General features: G+C 36.5%; 1 protein-coding gene across 5 annotated transcripts in view; it reads left to right on the top strand.

Annotated features, from left to right (window-relative positions):
* The window catches only part of USP9X (ubiquitin specific peptidase 9 X-linked), a 131,430-nt gene extending 109,120 nt beyond the window's left edge, over positions 1-22,310 (top strand). For 3 of the 5 annotated variants that reach the window (XM_070785209.1, XM_070785210.1, XM_070785208.1), the window contains exons 33-45: positions 2,865-3,038; positions 5,415-5,556; positions 6,731-7,484; positions 7,858-7,981; positions 8,501-8,726; positions 9,192-9,321; positions 11,970-12,155; positions 12,608-12,828; positions 13,022-13,110; positions 15,943-16,099; positions 16,303-16,563; positions 16,861-16,956; positions 18,406-22,310. In XM_070785209.1, coding sequence (XP_070641310.1) covers positions 2,865-3,038; positions 5,415-5,556; positions 6,731-7,484; positions 7,858-7,981; positions 8,501-8,726; positions 9,192-9,321; positions 11,970-12,155; positions 12,608-12,828; positions 13,022-13,110; positions 15,943-16,099; positions 16,303-16,563; positions 16,861-16,956; positions 18,406-18,543 — 2,698 coding nt within the window. In that variant the 3' untranslated portion in view covers positions 18,544-22,310. The remainder of the gene's footprint in view (positions 1-2,864; positions 3,039-5,414; positions 5,557-6,730; positions 7,485-7,857; positions 7,982-8,500; positions 8,727-9,191; positions 9,322-11,969; positions 12,156-12,607; positions 12,829-13,021; positions 13,111-15,942; positions 16,100-16,302; positions 16,564-16,860; positions 16,957-18,405) is intronic. The other 2 variants (XM_070785212.1, XM_070785211.1) reach the window with 1 other exon arrangement.
* The last annotated feature ends 3,668 nt before the right edge of the window (positions 22,311-25,978 follow it).

The raw sequence follows: 25,978 nt of genomic DNA, 5'->3' as shown, positions 1-25,978 counted from the left end.
TGGGGTCGCACAGAGTCGGACATGACTGAAGCGACTTAGCAGCAGCAGCAGTAATTGGGATATTGTTTAAACCTTTATGACCGTCTCATGACACTAACATTAAACTTCTAAAACCTATACTGGAAAGTACTTTTATGTTTAATATTTAAGCAGTAGTAATAGTCAAACTTTATTTCATAGTTGGGTTTGTTTTCTCATTATCCCCAAAGGAGGTAGAAAATGTCTTAGTAAGAGGCAGCATTCTTTAGTCTCTTAAGATGTTAACGATTTTTTATTTTGAAAGCTTATAATATTTACATACGTAGGGAGAAGAGTATGAACCCTTATGTATTCATCACTCAACTTCAATAATTGTCAACTCGTTGCCGTTTAATCTGCATTCCCATCTACTTCTTTTTAGAAGCAGATGCATAATTTCACCCATAAATATTTCAGTGTGTATCTCTAATGTCTTTTTTTAATGTGACCATGATACTATTATCGTGTCCTTTAAAAATTCCTTAATATCCTTGTCAATGTTTGGTTTTACCCAATGACCTCATAATTTTTTTTTTTACTTAATTTTTTGAAATCATGACCCAAATGAAGTCCATATGCTGCAGGTGTTGATATGTCTCTGTAGTCTCTTCTTTTTTCACCCTTGTAGTTACTTGTTGGGGATAAAAAACAAGTAAGTAGTTCACTCCATACATTTTCCCATTTGGATTTTATTGAGATCCCTGTGGTGCTTTGTTTTCCTCAGTTCCCTACATGTCATATAAATAGGTAGAGAGAGCTAGAGGCTCGATCAGGTTCCGCTGTTATTTTTTTCTTGGAGTGGATAGACAAGGCCTACCTCATAGGTGATAACAGTGAGCTCAGTGAGGAGAAGTATATAATGTCTGTCTGCCTCCTAGGATAACACCCATTGATTATCATTGCCTAAATGCAGCGTTTAATCAGTACTACAAAATGGTCACATCCTAGTTTATCATTCTTTCATTTAATAGCCAGAGTAGATCTGTAAAGGAAACGTCCCCATAGCAACTTTTTGGCTAGTCTAATGTACAATTTTATAGGAAAGGTGTGATAAATACCTGGGGGGGGGGGTGGAATTTGTTGTTGTTCAGTTATGTCTTGATCTTATTTCTCTGGCCTCATTTATTTCACCTTTTTTTTTATTACCTCTGTGTCATGCACTGTACTAAAATACTGTAGTGTTATACAACTATGTATCTGTACTATGTAGTACTATGTATGAAAACACCCTAATCCTTCATAATAGTGTTTTTGTTTTTAAATAGTACTCCTTTCTCTTTTTTTTGGCTGTACCAGACAGCTTGTAGGATCTTAGTTTCCCAACCAGGTATTGAACCCAGACCCTTGGCAGTGAAAGCATGGGGTCCTAACCACTGGACCAGCAGGGTATTCCCTTAAATACTACTCCTTAGAATCCCTTCAGGGTATCTCCCAGACAGCTGAGAGCGGGGAGCCAGGGTCACCTGACGCTGCCTCTCTGGTCCGCCTTCTCTGCTTCAGTCATAGTGGCTGCCCTTTTCCCTCCCAGGATACTACTTAGATTTCTTTTGAAACCACTGCTTTCTAATACAATGATCTCTGTATGACTCACCATATAAATTCCACCGATTGCTCTAACTAGGCCCCCTATTTAATCCACACTTACTGGCTTGCACACCCCCCACCCTTTCCCAGCTCCGCTTTCACTCTTGCAGTCCCATCACCTGGCAGAACTCGCACCTTCCTCTGACTATTCCAAGTTTTCTTTCTTTCTCTAGCTTGTCCCATCTCTGCCATAAGGCTTTTAGCATTTCTGTTCTTTCTCTTCCAGATTATTACTCTTAAACTTTTTGAACTTTTGTCTTAAAATGTGTTGTTTGGTTATAATTCTCACTCTTCTTGTAATACATTTGCTTTTTTTGGCTTCTGAGTTCATTGTTCCCTGTTAGTGGAGCTCTCAATTTGTCTAGACTAGCACTTTTGGATTATCTACACTTTAGACCTGTGATGTACTCTTAAGTACATGTGGGTGAGTTAACCACATTTCGCACCCCTAATTTTTTATGTTGAAAAATTTCACAGCAGCAGAAAAGGTAAAGTAGTATAGGAATCACCTTTATGATGCATATTCTTCACCCTGATTTACCAGTTGTTAACATTTTGCCATATTTGCTTGTGGGTGTACTTGAGTTTTGGTTTTTGTTTTTTCTAAACTAGTTGATAGTTGGAGGTATTACTCTTGGTCCCCCTCATATGCCTCAAAGTGTATCCTCTAAGAATAAGGACATTTGCCTACATAATATTTAATACAATTATCATATGCATGAAATACAGTATTCAGTAATGTCATCAGTATATATTCCAATTTCCCCAAAATAGTCTTTGTAATTTTTTCCCCCCAATTTCAGACTGGTATCCTAGAAAGAATCACAAGAATTTGGTTATTAGCTCTTCAGTCATCTCTAAATTAATCTCCCTAATTTGTCATGATGTATGGTGCTTTATTGATTTGTGTAATTTTTTCCCCATGATTAGATTCAGGTTAAACTTTGTTGGCAAGAAGAAATACCTCTGAATGCAGTGCAATGAGAAGCATATAGTAACATCACCATGTAGTTTTTCTTTGTAGTTTTGTGGTATTTCTTTCCTAGTAAAGTACCACTTTTCCTGTGAATCTTACTTTCTCCTACTCAACAATCAATACATAAAGAGCATTTGTTTTTTTCCTACTTCCTCATGTAATTGAGGAGTAAAATCTCAGTTTATATGTGTTTTTTAGGTTGTATTGCTTTTTCCCTGAAAAATATATTGTATTTATTGTTCTGGGACTGTCACACGTTACATATTTTACTCCATTCATTTCTTAGGCTTTGGGGTGAGCCTGTTAATCTTCGTGAACAACATGATGCTTTAGAATTTTTTAATTCATTGGTGGATAGTTTAGATGAAGCTTTGAAAGCCTTAGGACATCCAGCTATGCTAAGTAAAGTCTTAGGAGGTTCCTTTGCGGATCAGAAGATTTGCCAAGGCTGCCCACATAGGTGAGTACTAATTGCATACTTTATATGTATGTTGTACTGTTTATTATTAATTACGTAAAAAAGTGAAGTGGTAATGCTACCACTTACTTAAATACATGAGATGGGATGAATTATATATTGTGCGTACCTTACTATTGGAGGAGGTTGATTGTTTGTCTTCTCATTTTATTACAATGAAGTTTAACAACAGAAAAGTTACATGAACTTTGTGGATCTGTTTGTTTGGTTTTGTCAAATAATACTTGGTTCCTTTAACTCCACCTAAGCTCTTACTATTTTATACTCTTATATGTCCTTATGTATGATCATGCCTAAGAAAATACATGGCATTTTGCATATACAGGTATTACTAATGAATTTTTCCTTTATCTTAAAATAGTTAATAATATTGTAAATATGTTAAGTTTAGAAGATGACAAGTGTGGGGCACTATTTCCTATACAAATGAAATGCTGACTCTTTGAAAATAGCATTGATTACTGTCATTGTCTTTAAGGTATGTTTCCCACACAAAGCATTTATAGCAAAAAATATAAACATTTGTTTGGGGTTTTTTTTTTTTCTTAAAAGGGAAGTTGATTAAGAACTCTTATTGAAAATAGTTAAAATAACTATTAAAGTTTACTACTGATAGATACACATTTATGACTACTTTATGGAAGTTTTACTTTGGAACTTCTCTTATATGTCATCAATTAATTAATGTTAGTTATTGAAGTCCCTTCTCACCAAAATATCACAGTAAGGCAGTATTTTCTACAAGGACACAACTTAGCAACTGAACAACAGGAACAAAAGAGCATTATGTATAGTCATAGGTTGTGTGTATATAGTTAGTGGGGGGTGCTTCATTTTTGAACCATTTTAGAATCATTTCATTTTGGAAATGATTGAGGGAGTGGTAATATTATATATAAATGTTAAGCTATTCATTCTGAATGAGGCCATAAAATTGTTTACACAGAGGGGGCAACTTTTGCTTCTTTTGAAAGACTTTGTGCATTATTAGGTAGACCATAAAATTGTCGTTTTAACCTCTTGATTTTATACTGATTTAAAAAATTTTTTCTGGCTGTTTTGGTCAGTTTTTCTTGGTTTCTTATAGACAGTTTTCAAAATTATTGGGAAATTACTGGTTTTCTTTGCTAAGTGAAAATGTCCAGAGAACATATAATCTTAAGTAAAATTCCTGAAGTTCAAATACCTACTCCACAACTAAACTAGTCCTGTTCCATGCTAGAAGGTTACATAAATGAGAGTCCTGTGACAGTCTGTTTTAGGGTATTTATCTAGAATAACAGTTAACAAACTGTGGACCATAGGTCAAGTCCAGCCCTGCATCTGTTTTTGTAAAGTTTTATTGGCACATACCCCCTCCTTTACCAACTGTCTGACTGCTCTCACTGTAACAACAGAGTTGAGTAGTTGCTATAAGGACCTCAAGGCCCCAAAAAACTGGTGATATTTACTCTCTGGCCTTTCACATACAGAGAAACTTTGCTGACTTCTCATTTTTCGAATGACCAATTTTTTACCTGAAATCATAAAATCGGACTTCTTTTTTCTCATCCATGGGCTCTTCCCTAGTTATCATAACAATTTGCTTAATACTTCATATTCCATTCATGTCACTTATAAATGCCTTTTTCATTAACTAAATTGAAAAGCCCTTAATACGAGGGACCATCTTAAACACTGACTATCCCACAGTGTTTTATACATGGTAGGCACAGCATATATTTGTTCAGTGAATTAATTTAATGGTTGAGAGTGAAGTTCTCACATCCTATGTTCTAAATTTATAAATATGTCTCTTCACAAATCTGAAAATTCCTTTGGTAGAATATTGCCAAAAGGTGGGATTCTGGCTCCTATTCAGATTGCTTAGCCCATGTTCATTTGTATGTTCAACTTGTGCTTTAGTAATGTTTCCATTATAGAAGAGGAGAAACATTTAGAAATTTAGCTCATTATAATCTAAACAGATGATGGCGGAAGGAGCATGGTAGACTATATAGAGATGGAGCTGTGAAGCCAGACAGATCTAGCTTCAGAACACCATTTTTCCTGGTAATCTTCACATTCTGAACCCCACTTCCCTCATCTCTGATGCGGAGATGGTCATAGAAAATATTTGTTGTGAAGACAAAGAACCTGTTATGTATAGTGTGTAAACAATCTAATGTAGTGCCCAGCAGAGGATAAATGGCCTGTAAATGGTAACTGTCATTTATGAGTACATTTTTTAACTTGATGGCTTTTGTGTTCTATTATAAATATTGCAAAAGTGGTTTACATTGAGCCCATAATTAAGTAAGATGTTTAGAAAATTAAGGAATAAATTCTCTTTGATCATTTCTTAAATAATATCTTTAGATACGAGTGTGAAGAATCTTTTACGACTTTGAATGTAGACATTAGAAATCACCAAAATCTTCTTGATTCTTTGGAACAATATGTCAAAGGAGATTTATTAGAAGGTGCAAATGCTTATCATTGTGAAAAATGCAATAAAAAGGTATGGATTGCCCAGTTTTGTTTAAAATAATGATGGTTACATATAATGGGTTTGGAAGAATGATTGTTTTCATTTGTTCTCAAAATTTGCCCTCTTTATTCCCTGCCCTGCTTTGTTAACAGTGGTAACAGAGAGGTAGTTAAGATAACGGACTTAAAGGGTTTGTCAGGTAAAGAGAAGCTAGTACCAGAAAGGGCTAGGGGAAGCAGGTAAAGATAAGAGTGAATCACTTTAGAGGTCGCAATAGCTTAATACCACAATCTCTTGTCTGACGTACACAGGCACCTTTCATCCATATCTGACCAGACTGCTTGAGCTCCGCAAAGCTACAGAGCTCATAGAGGAAAACATTGCTCCTCTCACATCCAGAGTTACTAGCCAAGACCGAGAAGTTCGCTGAAACCTAACTGTTAATTGCTTTATGTAGCCACATAAGATTTCTTCTACCACCTGTTTTTTAAAACCACTTGGATCAATTTTTTTGTGACTCACCTGGTATTGGTTTTTGTCTGTGGGCATTTAATAGTATCTTTCTGGGCTCCCAAGCCCTCTTACCTCTAAGTCACCTGTATTATTTTGACTTCACATACCACTTGGAGAGGTTTTAAAATCTAGAGATTGAGATGATCTGTAAAGTCATACCCCTGCCACTCAAGCTCTAAGCCTTGAGGCAGGTTACTTAAATCTCTCAACTGCTCCTCATTCTCATGCTTAAGGTTCAGTAGTACCTGCTTGAGAGGGTTGTGAGGATTATACATGTTACTACTGGGGCAGCATTTAGCATATAATGTGGCACCTAACTGCCCAATAAATATTGGCTGCTATTATTATATTTCTGTAGTTGGCTCACAGCAAATTACACCTTCATTAAAATAACAATAGCAAACAGGTTAATAATGGTTAGGTAATACTGCCAACATAGAAATCAGGCAGCGAGTAAATCACTAATTTTTGCAGTTGGTAGCAAGTGGCATCAGAGTACCTTCTGTATGACTTGTTTCAGTTAACATAAACTATAAACTGACAGAACTGCTCTGATTATGTTCACTATCACGTTATGTTAACACTTAAAATTTCAGATGAGTGTTGAGAATTTAATAACAGAGTTTTAAAGTTTGGTGTTTTTTTGCAGTGGATTATAAGAACATCTAGTAATTTGTTCTGTTCATTTTAGGTTGATACTGTAAAGCGCTTGCTTATTAAAAAATTGCCTCCTGTTCTTGCTATCCAACTAAAACGATTCGACTATGATTGGGAAAGAGAATGTGCAATCAAGTTTAATGATTATTTTGAATTTCCTCGTGAGCTGGACATGGAACCGTACACAGTTGCAGGTGTTGCAAAGCTGGAAGGAGATAATGTAAACCCAGAGAGTCAGTTGATACAACAGAATGAGCAGTCTGACAGTGAGACAGCAGGAAGCACGAAATACAGACTTGTCGGGGTGCTTGTACACAGCGGTCAAGCAAGCGGAGGACATTACTATTCTTACATCATTCAAAGGAATGGAGGAGATGGTGAGAGAAACCGTTGGTACAAATTTGATGATGGAGATGTAACTGAATGTAAAATGGATGACGATGAAGAAATGAAAAACCAGTGTTTCGGTGGAGAGTACATGGGAGAAGTATTCGATCACATGATGAAGCGCATGTCATACAGGCGCCAGAAAAGGTGGTGGAATGCTTATATACTTTTTTATGAACGATTGGACACAATAGACCAGGGTGATGAATTGATACGATACATATCAGAGCTTGCTATCACCGCAAGACCCCATCAGATTATTATGCCATCAGCCATTGAGAGAAGTGTACGGAAACAGAACGTGCAATTCATGCATAACCGAATGCAATACAGTATGGAATATTTTCAGTTTATGAAAAAACTGCTTACATGTAATGGTGTTTACTTAAATCCTCCTCCAGGTAAGCATCAAGAATTTAGCTTCTTAGTAACAAAGCATACCTCTTCTTGCAGGATTTCTTGGCAGGCATCAACATGCTTGTTTTCTTTCTTTCTGATTGTTTTCAAGTCCTGTTTCAGATGACTGTTACCTTTGAGCATTATATATTATCTGGGTATTTAGAGACAGAGGAGCTTTTGTTTGTTATAACAATTTGTGTTTATTTACTCAAGCACTAGTTGAAGTTTGCTTTAATGAATAGAATTATTTCATAAGCAGCCTCAGGGGTTTTAACATAGTTGGGGCTTGGAAAATTGTAGGTAATGCAGATTTGTATGAAAACGGGGCTTGGGCATACAAATTTGACTATTTTTTAATCTGCACTTTATTTATAGGGCAAGATCACCTGTTGCCTGAAGCAGAAGAAATCACAATGATTAGTATTCAGCTTGCCGCTAGGTTCCTCTTTACCACAGGATTTCACACCAAGAAAATAGTCCGTGGCTCCGCCAGTGATTGGTACATTGTTTTGGATTTTCATTCCTATTATTACTGGCATTTAGTTTGGTTCTTTAATATACTGCTTTATTTTTTCCAAGCCCTAATAATCTTGTTTCAGATTTGGAATGCAGAATTTAAAAAATCTTGGTAGCAATAGTGAAAGAAATCATATTTAAGTAATTGCTGAGATTAAATGTGGCCCTTTATTACTCAGGAGCCGGCTTCTGTTATAGTGTATCATATCTTTGACTTTTGTGTACAAAACATTACAGGATGATACTTAAAGGTTATCTAATCACAAAATGATTACATTTTAGCTTCCCTAGATTACATTCAGCCATAGGTTAAAAAGGTAGAAACTTAAAATGAATTTGTTTCTAATTGCGGAATTTGTTTCTAATTGCGGAAGTTTAGAGACCATTTATATCATACCTTGATTTAACAATATTTACTTAACTATTCTAATAGTAAGATGTTAAGAGAATGGGGGTTATCGTTTTTGTCATTGAACCTAGGATTTTGTTTGTTTTGTCTTAGGTATGATGCATTATGTATTCTCCTTCGTCACAGCAAGAATGTACGATTTTGGTTTGCTCATAATGTCCTTTTTAATGTTTCAAATCGCTTCTCTGAATACCTTCTGGAGTGCCCTAGTGCAGAAGTGAGAGGTGCATTTGCAAAACTGATAGTTTTTATTGCACATTTTTCCTTGCAAGATGGGCCATGTCCATCGCCTTTTGCATCTCCAGGACCTTCTAGTCAGGTAATTGCCCAGTTTACTTCTAATGATTAAATGCTTACACATGAATTCTGTTTCCTGGAAGCTGAAGCCACACATATGTGCATCTGTTTGAGATGTTTACCTAATAAATGTGCATGAGCATGTAATAACCATGTGATCTGATGCCTCAATGTCTATGAGTTCCATTAAAAAGTACTTCCCAGCAATGAATAGTGACTATTGGCTCTTTAAAACTTAACAGAATTTTCTGTTAATTCAGTTACATTCAGTGGCTTAGTTATACACTTACTGTTATACATGAGTTTTAATTCATCCCCTTTCCTAAAAAAGTAACCCTTTTTAATAGTTCCTTGTGTGATCAGTCCTTCCAGAAATTTCTGCCTATATTTAACATGTCTATGTGCGTCTTCCGTTTTTATGCAAAGAGAATTATATCGTACCTGCATCTTGTTGCTGGAAAACAACCAATGTTTTCATCTTTTACAGGCTTATGACAACTTAAGCCTGAGTGATCACTTACTAAGAGCAGTATTAAATCTGCTGAGAAGAGAAGTTTCAGAGCATGGGCGTCATTTACAGCAGTATTTCAACCTGTTCGTAATGTATGCCAATTTAGGTAAGAATTTAAGTTTTCATAATTCTGCTTTAACGTATTAAGCAATGAAATCATTGAAGTCAAGTGATGAAATATAACCTGGTCTAAAACAGAAAGTGTTTCATAAAACCTACTATGAATTTTATCTGAAACTTTTTGCTACACTTTTTACCTTGTACTTTATTTATGCATGTGTCTTATCTCTGCTCAGACACAGGTCAGAATCTGTATCTTAATCATATTTTTATCTCCTAAAGCAGTGGTGCTAGACCTGGTTTTTTGAAAATACTGATTCCTAGGCCCCATCCCAAACCAACGGAATAAGAATTCTCAGAACTAACACAAGGAATCCACATTTTCAAAAGGTCCCAGATGATTGTGTAATATTCACCATGGTTGGGTGAAGGATTTAGTCTATACTTAAGTTTTGTTGAAGTAAATGAAATTAAAAGTTGAGGATAATATAAATATTCACTTAAATTGCCTGTTATTTATGTTAAATTCTAAACCCAAACATGACTGTCATTCCAGGTTTTATGTGTGTCACTTACTAACCCACCAATGATCCATAACCCTTTAACACAGCAGCATTCTACTTTGTATTTGTCGTCTTTTCCCTTACCTCCCCATACTAAAGATACTTGCATATTTGCAGTTGAAAAGAATATTTATTACACAAACAAGCATAAGGGGAATCTGTACTTCACATTTAGATGTGCCAAATCTTAGGTATTTATAAAAATTATACTCTGTTCAACTCCCTTTTTTAGGTATTCCCTGTCTAAAAAAGCATTCATCATTTGCCCATAATGAAATCTAAAGTTTCTCTGCTGAAAGCAAATACAGGTCTATAAACTTTAATGCAAAATCCTTAGGACCAATAGGCTTTGGGGTTCAGAAGTGTTCGGGTTTAAGAAAGGTAAAATAGTGCATATGCCATGAATTATGTAACATCCCTGGAGCAGTGTCCAGGACAGCACTTTGTAATCATACATATGAATATTCACATTGAGAGGGCTTGGATGGAAGACTGTAATAGCTCTTGTCAGTTCAGGCCAGATTTTCAAACACATTTTATGAGTGAACTTGTTTATATTGATGAAAAGAGCTGTTTGAATCTAGGGATTTCAAATAGGGATTGTGGACTTGTATTTATTATACTTCTTGGAACATGGCAGTAAATAAGACTGTTACTTTCTAATGGGGTATAGAAGCAAATCAAAGGGTACTTGCCATAAAATATGTGACAATAATGAGGAAAATACAGCATGCTGTAGAAGTACATCAGTAGGGGTACCTGACCAGATTTGGGGAGTGTGTGGGACTTAATGGAGAAAGTGATTGTAGGAATTGGTTGAATTTTTCCATGCAGAGTGAACAGTGGGTGCAGAGACTTGGAAGTAAATTCAGCACGGCTCATGGAAGAAATGAAAGGTTATTCAATCTGACTAGAATTGATGTAATATGGGGATGGCAGGAGCGGTGAGCAGAATTCTCTAATTGTGCTATTCTGTCAAGCCTTGAGAGATTCTGGACTTTATCCTGAGGGCATTGATGATCCATTATAGAATTTTGAATAGACGTGGCTTCTAGAAAGATCATCCTGGCTGCAGTGTGAAATGGATTACAGGGAAAGTAAGACTAGAGGATTTTTTAATCCTAGACCACCTGTTGACAGAAATGTGGCTTATACTGAGAAATTGACAGTGAGGGGAATACAAGTAGACAAATTCTGGTGCTTTTCATTAGATGTAAGGCCAGTAGGATTTGGTGATTGGATATTCAGGGAAGGGTAATGTGGGAGAGATGTTAAGAATGATGCCCAGAATTCCAGCTTGCTAAACTGACCAGGTAGTAGTGCCATGTACTGAGCAGGGCAGACACAGGAAGAACATGGACAGGGAATTTGAGTCTTTGTGACACCCAAATAGAGGTGTCTGGTAGAACAGGATCTATTTGGAAATATTTTTGAATCAGCTGAATAAAAATAGCTGGAACTTGAAGCCATTAGAATGGGTTTGATCATCCAGGGAAGGCATACAGTGTAAGGAGATAGCCTGACATGGGAACTTGGAGGACCATCACTTTTTAAGAGACAGGAGGAGGACTCAAATAAGAACAAGAAGAGGTAGAAAGAAAATGAGAGGAACCCAAGAAAGGGTGAAATAGTTACAATTTGAGAACTATTCCCTTAACTTTAAACCAGAAAGAGGGGCAGAAGCCAGGTAAGCATGGGTTGAAGAGCAGGCCAACGAGAAAGTAGAGGGAACGAGGTTAGGCGTCTTTCAAGAAGCTTGGCTTAGAAGAAAGAAGAAAGGCAATTTATAAGAGAATTCTGATTTCTCCATTTTCGGCGTTCATTTAGGATTGCCGTCTAGGCTGGTCCCTGAGACTCCCCAGGCCATAGAAGTGTCCCGAGGATTGCAATGTCATAGTCACTGTTTAACCATTTAATATTTAACTCCAATTAGATTTTTGGTTCTTTTAATTGTTTTAATAATTATTTTTTGTATTATTATTTTTTAATAATACTCTGAATGCCAAGTAAAAGTAATCTTCTGATCATAAAGGTTGTAGAAAAAATAACTACTTTATTATGAAGCCCTTCCATCCCAGTTCTTTCATATAATTCTTCCCCTCTCTTCCTGCTTCTCCCTTCTGTACTGTAGGTGTGGCAGAGAAGACACAGCTTCTGAAATTGAGTGTACCTGCTACCTTTATGCTTGTGTCTTTAGACGAAGGTCCGGGTCCTCCAATCAAGTATCAGTATGCTGAATTAGGCAAATTATACTCGGTAGTGTCACAGCTAATCCGCTGTTGCAATGTCTCATCAAGAATGCAGTCTTCAATCAATGGTAAAGTCAAATACTCCATTCTTTACATTGGTTTTAAAGTACTACTGACCATAAATATTTAAAGTGATTCTGAAGAAGTTTCAGTATAAAACAAGAATCTGTGAAAGTCCATGCTTTGGAATATTTTATATTTTGAGTCCTGCATGGTTTTCACATGCTTAAGGGAATCTTTCTATCTACTTGCTGCTGAGGTTGGCATCTTGTTTATGAAGTAGTTTAAGAACTAACTTTTAAATAAGAAAATACCAGTATTGGTATTTAACTTTTATGTTTTATCATCTTGATATATCTGATCATTATAATGCTTCATATTACTTTCTTTGTACTTGGGAAATGATCTATATTATTTTTTTCTTTAAAAAAAAATGATAAAGCTATTTTCTGTAGTGAAAGCTGGATATTCTTGTGGAGAAGCTGATTAGTTTTTCATTGATGACAAATCTGTATTCTAGGTAACCCTCCTCTTCCCAATCCTTTTGGTGATCCTAATTTATCACAACCTATAATGCCAATTCAGCAGAACGTGGCAGACATTTTATTTGTGAGGACAAGTTATGTGAAGAAAATCATTGAGGACTGCAGCAACTCAGAGGAAACCGTCAAATTGCTTCGTTTTTGCTGCTGGGAGAATCCTCAGTTCTCATCTACTGTCCTCAGTGAACTTCTGTGGCAGGTTAAAGGAAAATATACATTCATACGTCTCTATAACTTGTTATTTTATTTTTATTATCTTTGTAAGTATACAAGTATACTAGTTTTAGGTGTGCAACATAGTGGTTTGATGTTTTTATACATTACACATTACAAAGTGATCACCAGTGTTGCTGCTTTAAATAAGTTCTTTACCACGTTTTACCTGTTCTTAGGTGGCATATTCCTACACTTATGAACTCCGGCCCTACTTGGATCTGCTTCTGCAGATCTTGCTGATTGAGGACTCCTGGCAGACTCACAGGTAGCTACCCTTTTTTTTGTTTCTTGCCCAGTTCTTAGAGTAAGTGAAATTAACAGCACATTTATTATTTTTAACCTCTTGGAAGTCTAATAAATGTTTTATTGTAAAACTTAAGGATGAATAAAATGGTTCCCTCACAACTTCATTTTTTTTTTCCCTCTCATTGCCCAAGTTGCATACTTAATATACTAACCTTTTTCTTTCAGTTGGCGTTGTTTTATATTTGGAGGAATTTTTTGGTAAATGTTTCCATTTCATCAGTGATGCTCTAGAGTTATTTTAGGATTGGATTACGTTAGTTTTAGAATTATGTGAGAGTCCCTTCTGTAAAGAAGTATAGGCGGGTCCCAGTATTCGTTGTAGTTAATGATCTGAAAGTGTGAGCACTGAGCAAGTGCTACTAGGCCGTTGCTCCCCGGGGGATACGCAGTTAGGCTCGTGCAAGCCTCTGGGCACATTTTTTTTCAACCAATCAATACATAACCTTTTTTAAAATGTGTTCTGTTTAAAGAAATCTTGTTTAATATATATTGAAGAATTTGTTGGGAAACAATTAAGATTTTGTATAGTAGACTGCTTCCTCTCTGTCACTATAACTAAAACAAACCTGAAAACAAGTTCTGTAACAACAAAATGCTTAAAGAGAAATTAAAGTCTTGAGTGTTAGTGCGGATTGCAAATGCCAGAAATCATGAAATAATATTTTCAAATTATTCACCAAAATTAACAATCATAGATTTCAAACAGTTAATATTATAAAAATTGAATTAAACCAGAAATCAGTTTTCCATTAAACACAAAATTTAATAGTTCCAAAACTGTAGCCGTTTATTTTGAACACTACCAGTACCCTTCTCAGTATGATCAGAGGAGTTAAAACTTATGAGTCAGTTGAAATGGAATCTTAAGTTTTCACTGTTTTCTTTTGAAAATACTAGAAACATGTATAGCTTTAAACCAGTTAGCCATATCTTAGCCCTAATTAGAATAAGTAATAACACTATAGGCACATGTGCTGGTTTAAACATGGGAATTTGTTTTTTTGTGTAATAAGATTGTTGTTATGATTCCCTGGCACCAAGCTTGAAAATAAATTTCTCATAGTGGGCTTTTAGTCTTTCGGTAAACTGTGTATCTATGGAGCATCTCCCATGGGCTTGGCACTGTTAGGCATTGAGGAACAAGGGAGGCAAAGGTAATATTGATAAAAATGGTATTTTTTAAAGCAGTTGATTCATTATCACTTGAAAAAACTGAAGGTAAAAACAGAAAATACACTGCAGTGTTTCCAGTTAAATAGCAGGAAGCCTCTACATGGTTGACTGTGTGGCCTGAGATTGTTTAACTTTGCAAAATTACAAAGTTATTTCCAAACAAAATAAGTTTTATGAATGCATGTAATACAAAAAAACAAAACTTGCCTTTTGATTTGAAACATTCTATTAAGTAAAATGTACAGTGTATAAAAGGTTTTTTTAAATTACTGACTATACAGGTAAGATTTATTTTATTTTTTTTTAATACTTAATTATGAATTCATTTTATTTTTTCCAATCTTGCAAAACTTTTTTTTTAATTAATTTTATTTTTAAACTTTACATAATTGTATTAGTTTTGCCAAATATCAAACTGAATCCGCCACAGGTATACATGTGTTCCCCATCCTGAACCCTCCTTCCTCCTCCCTCCCCATACCATCCCTCTGGGTCGTCCCAGTGCACTAGCCCCAAGCATCCAGTATTGTGCATCGAACCTGGACTGGCATCTCGTTTCATACATGATATTTTACATGTTTGATTTCTTTATTGAGATAAAATTCACTATTTGTTTTTTAATTCACTATTTTAACCATTTTGAAATATGGAGTTCAGTGACTTTTAGTATATTTAGTGCTGTGCAACCATTACCACTGTCTAATTCCATTCATTTTCATCACTGTGGAAGGAAAATCCAAACCCACTTAAGCAGTCACTTCCTAGTCCTCCTGCCCCGACCCCCGACACCCACTCGTCTGCTTCTGTCTCTCTAGATTTGTCTATCCATGGGCAAATACCCAGGACTTGGGATATTCCGTTCATCTCATGTGATCGGAATCATACAATATGTTCTTTTGTATCTGGCTTCTTTCACTTAGCATAGTTTTCAAATGCATCCATGTTAGAGTACATATCTATAATTCATCCCTCTTCATGACTGAATAATATTCTGTTGTATGGATACATTACATTTTCTATATTTGTTCACTTGTTGGTGGATATTTGGGTTTCCACCTTTTGGCTGTTGTGAATAATTCTGTTGTGAACATTCATGTACACATTTTGTATTTTCAAAAAAACACCTGTTTTTCAATTCTCTTTTTATATATAGCTCAGAGTAGACTTGTAGGCAGGTAATTTTTAAAATATCTTTTGAAAAACTGGAAGTATTCATAACAAGATTTACTGTTTTAACCATTTTTAAGTGTACAGTGTTGTGTTACCATCACTGCTGTCCATCCCCAGAACTTTTTCATCATCCCAAACTGAAACTCTGTACCCATTCTTGCTTTCTCTAACTTTTGCCTATTTTGAATACCTCGTATAAGTAATCATACAATAATTCCTCGTATAAGAAATCATACAATATTTGTCGTTTTGGATCAGAAATAAGTTGGTTCTAGGCAGCCATATGACCTTGGGTGCAAGCCTTTTAACCTCTTTTTTTCTTACATGTTCAAATAATAGATCACATGACTACATCAAAGACCTTTATTGAATGGCCCATAGTAGGCACTTAGTAAATGTTAGCTGCTATTTGATTTTAGAAGTTTTAATTTATGTCGTTCCCTTTCAGAATTCACAACGCACTTAAAGGAATCCCAGATGACCGAGATGGGCTGTTTGACACAATCCAGCGCTCTAAGAATCACTATCAAAAAAGAGCATACCAGTGTATAAAATGTATGGTAGCGCTCTTTAGCAATTGTCCTGTTGCTTACCAGATTCTACAGGTGAGGGTTTTTTCTCTCTGTGTGTGTGTGTGTGTGTATAATTGTGTAGAAACCTCTGTGTGTGTATAATTGCATAGAAACCTGAATCTAAGGATTCTGTTTTAAAAGATGAGAATTACAAGAATTTGGAGTTGTCATTTCAAGTTAACTTTGAAAAACATTGCAAAACCTTTTTACATACATAGCTTTATTTTCTTTTGAAGGGAAATGGAGATCTTAAAAGGAAGTGGACCTGGGCAGTGGAATGGCTTGGGGATGAACTTGAAAGACGACCATACACTGGCAATCCTCAATACACTTACAACAATTGGTCTCCTCCAGTGCAAAGCAATGAAACATCAAATGGTTATTTCTTGGAGAGATCACATAGTGCTAGGATGACACTTGCAAAAGCTTGTGAACTCTGTCCAGAGGAGGTAAAAAAAGCCACCAGTGTGCAGCAGATAGAAATGGAAGAAAGCAAAGTAATTTTTTACTTTATAGGGCCAGTGTTTATTAATGATAATGGGGGAAGAATTATGTGGAATTTTGTTTGCATTAATATGTATACTATATGTGGTCTTAATGAGGGAATCTTTTAAAGAAATTTTGGGGAGATTGCCTGAATCTAGTATTTCTGAGAGAAGCCAAATCAGGTTTCTTTCAGTTATTTTATCTATAATAAAATTTGTCAGTGGGTTGGTTTTTTAAAGATTTTATTTCAAACCAAAAAAAATGGAATTTGCCTACATAATTCTTTATTTGTAAATATTTAAAATCAGGAACCAGATGACCAAGATGCCCCAGATGAGCATGAGTCACCTCCACCTGAAGATGCCCCGTTATACCCCCACTCACCTGGATCTCAGTATCAGCAGGTATCAGGCTTAGTTTGTGTTTTTATCCCCTAGAATTTTTACGCATTATTTATAGGATGGCTAAGTTTTCTGTTGCCACTGTAAAGTAACGGGGGGATAATCTAGACCAGCTTTGGGGGCATGATCAAGAGGAATGGTTGGCATGGGGTCACAGTGTGATATGTTTGAGCTTCCCCTGTGGTGTTTCCTGGTCAAATATATGCACCCCTCTTGTACTTAGTAGATGAAGTTAGTAAAAACTATGATTATTTGTATCAATATAAAATGATAATATTTACTATAATGGATTAAGATGACATTTCCTAATAGGCCAGGTCTACGAGTAGAGACATGAAATATGGCAGTGAAGGAAGACCCTGGATATAGCAATGAAAGAAGAACTGTTTGCTTACATAGCATAATCAAGACTTCAATGACAGTAAAAACTTATTGGAAAAAAGTCAGGGATTTGACAGATTTCCATGAATTTTTTTAGAAGATCAATAACTAAATTTAGATGAAGAAACTTCCTAAATGAGAACGTGTCTAAGTCCCAGGTGTGACGCATTTTGATCTTTTGTGGCAGTGATTCTGGAACAAGCATTGGAATCCCCTGGTGGGCTGTTGAGGGAGGGGGCACCCCAGAGTTTCTGATTCGATAGGTCTAGGAGGTGGGAGCAGAAAAATCTACTTTTCTAAGAATTCCCAGGGGATGCTGCTGCTGGTCTAGGAACCATGCTTTCAGAACCATTGTTTAAGCATTCTTACAGTTCATAGTAGAGGTGGAAGCATGCTGGCTAATTAGAAAATGCACATTCAAGATATTTATTTTCCTAATAGAAATTACAGAAAGTGAAAGCTAAAATCTTCTTGGCTTGGGTGGTGGGAATGTACAGAAAAATGAGAGTTCAGGAGTTTAAAACATTAAGGACCCAAATCCAGCAGGAGAAGAATTACTTCCCTCAGCCCTGAGACAGCTCATGCTTAATCATGTCTGATTAATCCATTATCTTCAATGTTGTTTTGTTTTCATTATCATCATTCTGTGTTGAAGGTTGTTGCTTACGCAGATCTCATATGACCATTTAGTCAGATTTCTCGTATAGAAGTTTCAAGGTGCTTAGAGTGAGAGTGGATGTGTTCTGGCACTTTTGTGATTTTTTTTTTTTTTTTAACGGCAACCAGTAATGGGCTGTTATCCCTTATTTGTCAGACTTGAATGTGAATAATTTGGGGCACTTTAAATCGCCTTGGCCGAAGAATTACACCTACGCTGCTCTTACTTGGGGCTTTGAGGCTATCTTTTTTTGTTTCAAACCAGTGTTTTTCATCATTAGCCCAAGCATATTTACTTGTTAAGTCCCAGGAATAAAAAGAAATGTTTACATTTCCACAAGCTTCAGCCTGTGGTCTTTAAAGTTGAAGTTCACTATATTAAGTTTAACATGCAGATCTTGTCTCCCCGCCCAGAATAACCATGTGCATGGACAGCCGTATACAGGCCCAGCAGCACATCACATGAACAACCCTCAGAGAACTGGCCAGCGAGCACAAGAAAATTACGAAGGCAGTGAAGAAGTGTCCCCGCCCCAGACGAAGGATCAGTGAAATGCACACGACTAGCTGGTTCCATCAAGACTGCACCCAGGCCTTACAGTCCAACCTTTTTCTGTGTCTGGCTAATATTTAAAACTAGAAAAAACTATTCCTAATCAATATGGAGTGGAAAGTTTATTCACTGTCTTATCTGCAGAAATTTGCTGTCAATATATAACTCGCCTGCAGTGGAAAGTGTATAGTGTTTTGTAATAAATGGCCTGATGCTAATGTGTAAATGGCAAAGGTGTATATAGTATATTAATGTCTGACTGTTAATTCTTAAGCAAGACTTTTTTCTTGATGAGACTCACAGATCTACAAAACCTACAAAAATTAATTTTCTTGTTATACCCATTGCACTCTCCAACCAGTGTTGCCTGCCTGACGGCAGTTGGATCAACTCCTTTACAAAAACAAAAAATAAACCAACAGCAACAAACCAGAGCCCGTCCATGTCAGCCACACCAATAGTTTCATGTTCATTCTTGGCCACTGGAGTCAGTTTTATTATGAGCAATGTAAGGCTGGTAACCTTTAAATTATTTGGTTGATGTGGAAAATTGGTGATGTAACATTGTTTCTAGATCTTTTTCATTGCCTTTTTATTCTGATGTTAGGTTAATCACTTTGAAGCTATAGTTATGCTGTAACATTTAGCATGGCTTCACACCAGGTTAGTGTAGCCAATGAGGAAAAAATTACCATAATGACAGCAGTTGTCCCAGTGTGACAGCTGTATTGCTCAGAGCTTTTCCTTACACCTAGAATATAAAATATAAAAACAAGGGGAGAAGTGTGATAAACAGGTGGATTTCAGTTACACATATGTTGCTTACATCTTAATGTTTGACAATTCAATCTCTGGGTGGGATAAAGAAACTTTAAGTGTCAGTAATGGGAATTTTAAAAGATTAAAACAAATATGCAAAAATTTGCTATGCCAGGATGCTCGGAGCATAATAGAAGACTGTATTTGGTGTGCTTGTTTTGTTTCTTTTGTAGAGCTTACTAGGAGAACCTTCTAAAACTTGCCTTCTGCTGGATCCCAGTGAAGCGGAGGTCATCAGAAACCCACAGTACTTGGAATACCATTGCACCAAGATGTTGGCTGAGCTGCCGCTCAGTCACAGTTCACTTGAAAGCAAGAGTTGTCCTAGCTCCTTCTCCATTATTCCAAAAATTTTCATGTTTGAAGCAGGGTCTAATTAAAAAGAAAACTGGTTAATATAATTGAGGTATCAATATCAGAATAAACATTTAAGATGATAAATTCATCAGTTAATACTGTATTTAAAAGAGAATTGGTAACTTGAATGTGTGTAATTTTTTGGAACCTGTCTAAAAACCAAATACCCCTGCAAACAGATACAGTCCACCCTATTCTATTTAAATATTTTGCTGTTTTATTTTATAGAAATTATTTTGCTGAATTCACAAATAGAATTTGATTTAAGAAGAACTTTTTGTCCTGTGGTGTGTTTGGGGGTTTTTTGTTGTTGTTACTTTTTTTTTTTTTAAGGACTGCATATTAAGGTTAATTCTGTGCATAGCACACCTAGACATGACCCTGAATTCAGGAGTTCAGTCACATTGAGTTTTTGTGCACAGAAAGATTTGACCTTTGGCCCTTGACTGAAGATTTAAGACAAAAACAGGATGTTGACACTGTAAAAGTTTCCTAACATAATCAATCTTGTACTTTTTGTATGTTTTTTATATACATGTATATTTAATGAGCACAAGCTTGGTTGTATTTTTTACAATTCAGTTAATAGGCAAATGTTTTGTCAAAAAGGCTATAGTTGGAATTGAACAAAGCAGAAACAAAATTGAGAATTTGTTATTTTGTGATTAAAGGGGGCAGGTATTTAAGATAAAGCTTTGGATATCTTATTTGCAGTAAGTACTCTGTAGTCAACCTGTGCTTCTAGGTTTTCTGTAACATTAGGAAAATTGACACCGGATAGAGCCTGTTTTTACCTTAAGTATATTACATATGAGTTTAAGTGTGAGCCAAAGTCATACACACCATCTGCAGTTCCAATTGGTAACCTGAATTTAGAAGTTCCTCAATTCCAAGTCTCCTTAACAGTGAGCAAAAACAGGTTAAATTTATTTGAACAACTTGCTATCATAAATTACACCATCTGAGCTGATTTGTGTGTGTTCTGGTCCTTAACAAAAGTATGTAATATACTTAATTTAAAAACGAATGACTTCTAGATGTGAAAACTTGACATTTTAAAAGGCTGTGAATTTTTCTCCTTGGAGGGAGATCCCACCTTGGCTGCTTTGAGGGCTTGTGAATCCTTTCCCCCTCCACTTGAGGAAGAGTGGTCTGTGCTGTGATCAGGATCTAGGGAAAGTGAATGGAAAGAGTTACTTTTGTTTGTTTGTGCAAATTATTTTCTCTAACTCTTAAGCAAGCATTAATGTATAACTGAAAATTTTAAGATGCATGTTATTGTAAGAGCAACATAGCAGTGATTTTGAGGTCTTTTTCTGAACACAAATGGCACATTTTAAACTTCAAGTCTTCAAAGTGCCTACAGATTATTTAATTCTCCCTCAACTGATTTCTTGAGCCATATATATATTTCCCACTTTAAATGTTTGTTGCAGAATCACTAGTCTTCCTTTCAGAGAAGTACCCCCGAAAATTCTAAATGGCATGGTTACTTTTTAGGAGACAGTAGAATCTGTTAACATAAAGACTGAAGCTATTTGCATCGTTAATCTCTGTGAACAAGGGCTTTGCCCTATTGGATCTAAGTATTTCAGTGCACAACTTGGCGAAAACCATACTGCTGCTGTTTCTAAGCCCTCTACCAACCAAATTTTCATGTTCAGCATTGTCGAGGCAGAAATAAGAACATCCTCGTATTTGGGATTTTTGTCTTCATTGATTTTTCTCTCAATGATAATTTCCCAGCCTTGTCTTTCAGCTGTTATGTGTACAAATTTAGAATTATGAAAATGTTTTATATTTTTTTCATGATTAACTTTTATTAGTGAATGATAACAATTTAAGTATTTAACCCTAGTAGTGGGTTAAAAAGATGAGGAGCCTTTTTTATTTGAATTACATTTATAAATGAAAGCAAGTCTGTGAATACTCAGATGACTACTCCAAAATAGTTCCATTTTTTCTTATTTTTCCAGCTGGAATTCTTACTTTGCTGAATCTTGTGGTTAATTTTGGTGGATATATCCTGCCTTATTTAGAATTATAACTGGATTTTTAAAAATTGCCTTTTCGTAAGTGCCCAATTTTGGTCTCTAGTTTGAAGGTATTACATACTGCCGAGAAAGTAAACACTGCTCCTCTCCCCTCCAGTTTTTGTGTTACTGATTTTAAAACAAACGTTCAGTACTGGTTTCCTAGTGGGGCTCAACTAAAATAGGGCCTGCGCCTATGTGAGTGTTTAGTGTTTGAAAATAAGGTTTTGGGTGTGGTAAATCACTACAGAAGTGCTAAATGTATTAACTTGCTGCCGATTGTATTTACGATTATTTTAGATTATTTTACGTCTGCAGAAATGTAGCACTTTTCCTCCGAATTTATAGGTCTAAGAAAAAAGGGGGAAAGGTGCACCATGTTTTAAACTTGCAAATGAGTGAAAAAATTTTTTTGCATTTTGAAATCCAGATTCCTAAAAGGAAATCTCACCACCCAGATCACATACTTCTCAGCCTTTTACAAGCCAACAGACTGAAGATTGTCCACAGTTCCTAAGATTTAGCACATATACAAAAATAAAACTTTATAAATTAAATTTCGGTTTCCCCTTTTATTTATTAAAATAAGATTTTCTAAATGGAAGGTAAATTAGAGGTGTAATTGATCTGAAGGGAACTTTAAAAGGAAAATGTTTGTAAGTAGAGGGATGCAGCCCTTAATTTGTATCTTCACATCTAAGCCTTTCAAACGAGATTGTGGTCTATTGACAACCGTTCATTCTAAAACCAAGATTGGTCAAACACTTGGTTTCAAAGTTCACTTAAATCAGCAATAAAGCAGGTCACATATTTGAGGGGTGTTCAGTCATGTCCGACTCTCTGCGACCCCATGAATCGCAGCACACCAGGCCTCCCTGTCCATCACCAACTCCTGGAGTTCACCCAAACTCATGTCCATCAAGTCGGTGATGCCATCCAGCCATCTCATCCCCTGTCGTCCCCTTCTCCTGCCCCCAATCCCTCCCAGCATCAGGGTGTTTTCCAATGAGTCAGCTCTTCGCATGAGGTGGCCAAAGTACTGGAGTTTCAGCTTCAGCATCAGTCCTTCCAGTGAACACCCAAGGACTGATCTCCTTTAGGATCAACTGTTTGGATCTCCTCGCAGTCCAAGGGACTCTCAAGAGTCTTCTCCAACACCACAGTTCAAAAGCATCAATTCTTCGGCGCTCAGCCTTCTTCACAGTCCAACTCTCACATCCATACATGACCACAGGAAAAACCATAGCCTTGACTAGACAGACCTTTGTTGGCAAAGTAATGTCTGTGCTTTTGAATATGCTATCTAGGTTGGTCATAACTTTCCTTCCGAGGAGTAAGTGTCTTTTTATTTCATGGCTGCAATCACCATCTGCAGTGATTTTGGAGCCCCAAAAAATAAAGTCTGACACTGTTTCCACTGTTTGCCCATATATTTCCTATGAAGTGATGGGACCAGATGCCATAATCTTAGTTTTCCTGAATGTTGAGCTTTAAGCCAACTTTTCACTCTCCTCTTTCACTTTCATCAGGAGGCTTTTTAGTTCCTCTTCACTTTCTGCCATAAGGGTGGTGTCATCTGCATATCTGAGGTTATTGATATTTCTCCCGTCAATCATGATTTCCAGCTTGTGCTTTTTCCAGCCCAGCGTTTCTCATGATGTGTTAATAGAAGTGAAAATTCAGTTGTCTAACAAATTCCATCTGCTCTGCTTTCTAGTATCTGAAAAGCAATTCTTTGTTGCCATGTTCCAAAGAAATATGACTTCCATAGAAACCCGTTGGTACTTCCCTTAAATTGAGTTTCTGCAAGCATTACTGCTAAAGAAAGAGACATAGCCCTAATTTTCATCAAACTTTGTTTTTTAAAAATGAGAACCAGAAGATGAATAAATCTAGTATTCTGCAGTTTGGAAAACTAGTTGGATTAAGCCGTTTGACTTTTAAGTATTTTTAGACACATGAACACATCTAACGATGAAAATGTATATGGCCACCAATATTTTGAACTGCTTCATTATAATCTGATGATTTACAGGTAGGTAGAAAATGGATAGTATTTCTACCTCAAAGTTTAAAGTTAGGGTGATAGCAAAGGCTTTATTAATAATTCATTTGCTTTAGGACCTAAATTCTCAAGGGAAATGTTCTTAAACTATACTAAAAACTTTCCTCCACAAAACAAATTACAGACCCACATAAAATCAGTTGATTTTTAAAGACATTCCACTGAAATGTACACAGCTCAAGAGTAAAATGGGAATGCTTTGTCATCTGAAAACAAGGTCGTCTCATTTTGCTCCATCAGCATTTATCTAAAAATAGAAGTTTTTCATTGTGGTGGGCTTTTTCCACATAAATGACAGTCAAACACCAGCTGCCCCAGCCTCACCTTCCCTTCACCACGTCCTGCCCCAGAGGGAGCCCAGCGGGGACCACCCTACAAAATTGAAGTCTACTCATTTCCTATTTCTTTTCAATTGTATAGATGTAAAACTATTCAAAACAGATGCTTTGGACACTGGAATGTTTTTCCGCAAGTCCTGGGGGCGGGGGGCTCACATGAGGATTCGATGTGTATTCTTTGAGTTGCCATCTAGTTCTTCCCCACCCATTAAAACACTGGGTGCATCTTCTTTGGAATCCAGAAGTAGATAATCTGGTGCACTTAAGTGGGACTGAGAAGGAAGTGTTAACATTGTGAAGGCTGGCAGTGTCTTACTATGCACAAGGAATAGTGTCTCCGGGCACCAAGGAAATAGAGGTTAACCCTTCGTAATCCTTTTCCCAAAGGTCTCTATGTATAGGATGTGCCCCTGAAGGGTTCTTGATGTAAATTAGTGTGTTCTGTTGGGTGAATAGGGAAACAGCTTTTTCAGGCTGCGTGTCTAGAAGGTTATTACTACTGAAAACTATTCATCAGTAGTCTAGTAGTTCTTCCAGTCATCTACTTTCAGAATGTCTTAAGCACTTAGTATAAATCCTTTCTTAGTAAAATGGCCCTAATGTGGATTCCTACAAGGCTGTTAACCATATCTTCCTTAGGAAGTCTGACTAGGTCAGAGGCTAAGACCATGAATGTATGACACTAAAGAGATTTAAAAGCTAAAGTTACTGAGTCAGATGTAAATCCCAAGCTCTTGGGTTGTAGTTAGCCTTCTCTATTGCCCCAAGGTTGAGATTTTTAATTAAAAGCCAAAAACCAAAAATTGAGATTTGCGGGCTTCCCTGGTGGCTCACTGGTAAAATAACCTGCCTGCCAGTGTAGGAGACACGGGTTTGATCCCTGGTCCAAGAAGATTCCACATGCCTGGAGACCACAAAAAGTCCACGCAGCACAATTACTGAACCTGTGCTCTAGAGCCCATACTCCTCAACAAGAAGAGAAGCCACCATAATGAGAGCCCCACACACCCCAATAGAGAGTAGCCCCCACTCGAGGCAACTAGAACAAAGCCCGCGGAGCAACAGAGACCCAGCACAGCCAAATCCATTTTAAAAAAAACTTCAGATTTGCAGTAAAATATGAACAGATTTGCCTTTCTGATTTACTGAAGCTTGGATTAGTTAACTGTAACTAGTAACGTAAGTGGTAGATAAATCAGATGTTGGGTTTTTGTTTAGCACTGATCCACTCAGCATCAGACACTTGAAGTAGGCTTCTTACACTGAGATGAGCAGACACTCCATTCTTACAGGGAAAAGCTTCCAATATACTGTTTTGGAAGGAGTGCAGGCCAGAGTAGAATGTAGTGAGTGTTGAAAAACCTTATACTTTGACAAGCCTTACATCCCTCATAAGCTGTGGTCTCTGGTCATCAAATGCAGTCATTAATCCTGAGTATAAAGTCATTTGCATTCTCTCCAGAGAAATGCTAGGGTCAGCATGTCCTTGCTGGGGTTTTCAGATGTACTTGCTTGTGCCTTTTATAAGAAAAGCAGCTTTCTTTATAGTCATTGCAACCTTCAAGTTTAAAGAAAGGCAACCAGTCAAACCTTTCAGTTTTGCATTAAAATCGAAAAACTAAGTTTAGGATTCCTGTAAATAAAATCCTACGTTGAGCTTGGTTACCTGGATAGGTGGACACAGCCCAAAGTGGTTTGTTTACATTGTTGGCTTTTGAGTTGCTTGTTCATATTTACTTTTCCTTTAATATTCAGATTTTGAACATACACACATTTAAGGAATATTATGTTGTCCAACTCTGGCCACTTTCTTTGTCACTGC

The sequence above is a fragment of the Bos indicus genome, chromosome X (genome assembly GCF_029378745.1).
Source record: "Bos indicus isolate NIAB-ARS_2022 breed Sahiwal x Tharparkar chromosome X, NIAB-ARS_B.indTharparkar_mat_pri_1.0, whole genome shotgun sequence".
Taxonomy (NCBI): domain Eukaryota; kingdom Metazoa; phylum Chordata; class Mammalia; order Artiodactyla; family Bovidae; genus Bos; species Bos indicus.
Note: the sequence above shows the minus strand (reverse complement) of the source record. Positions and strands in the feature narration are given on the sequence as shown.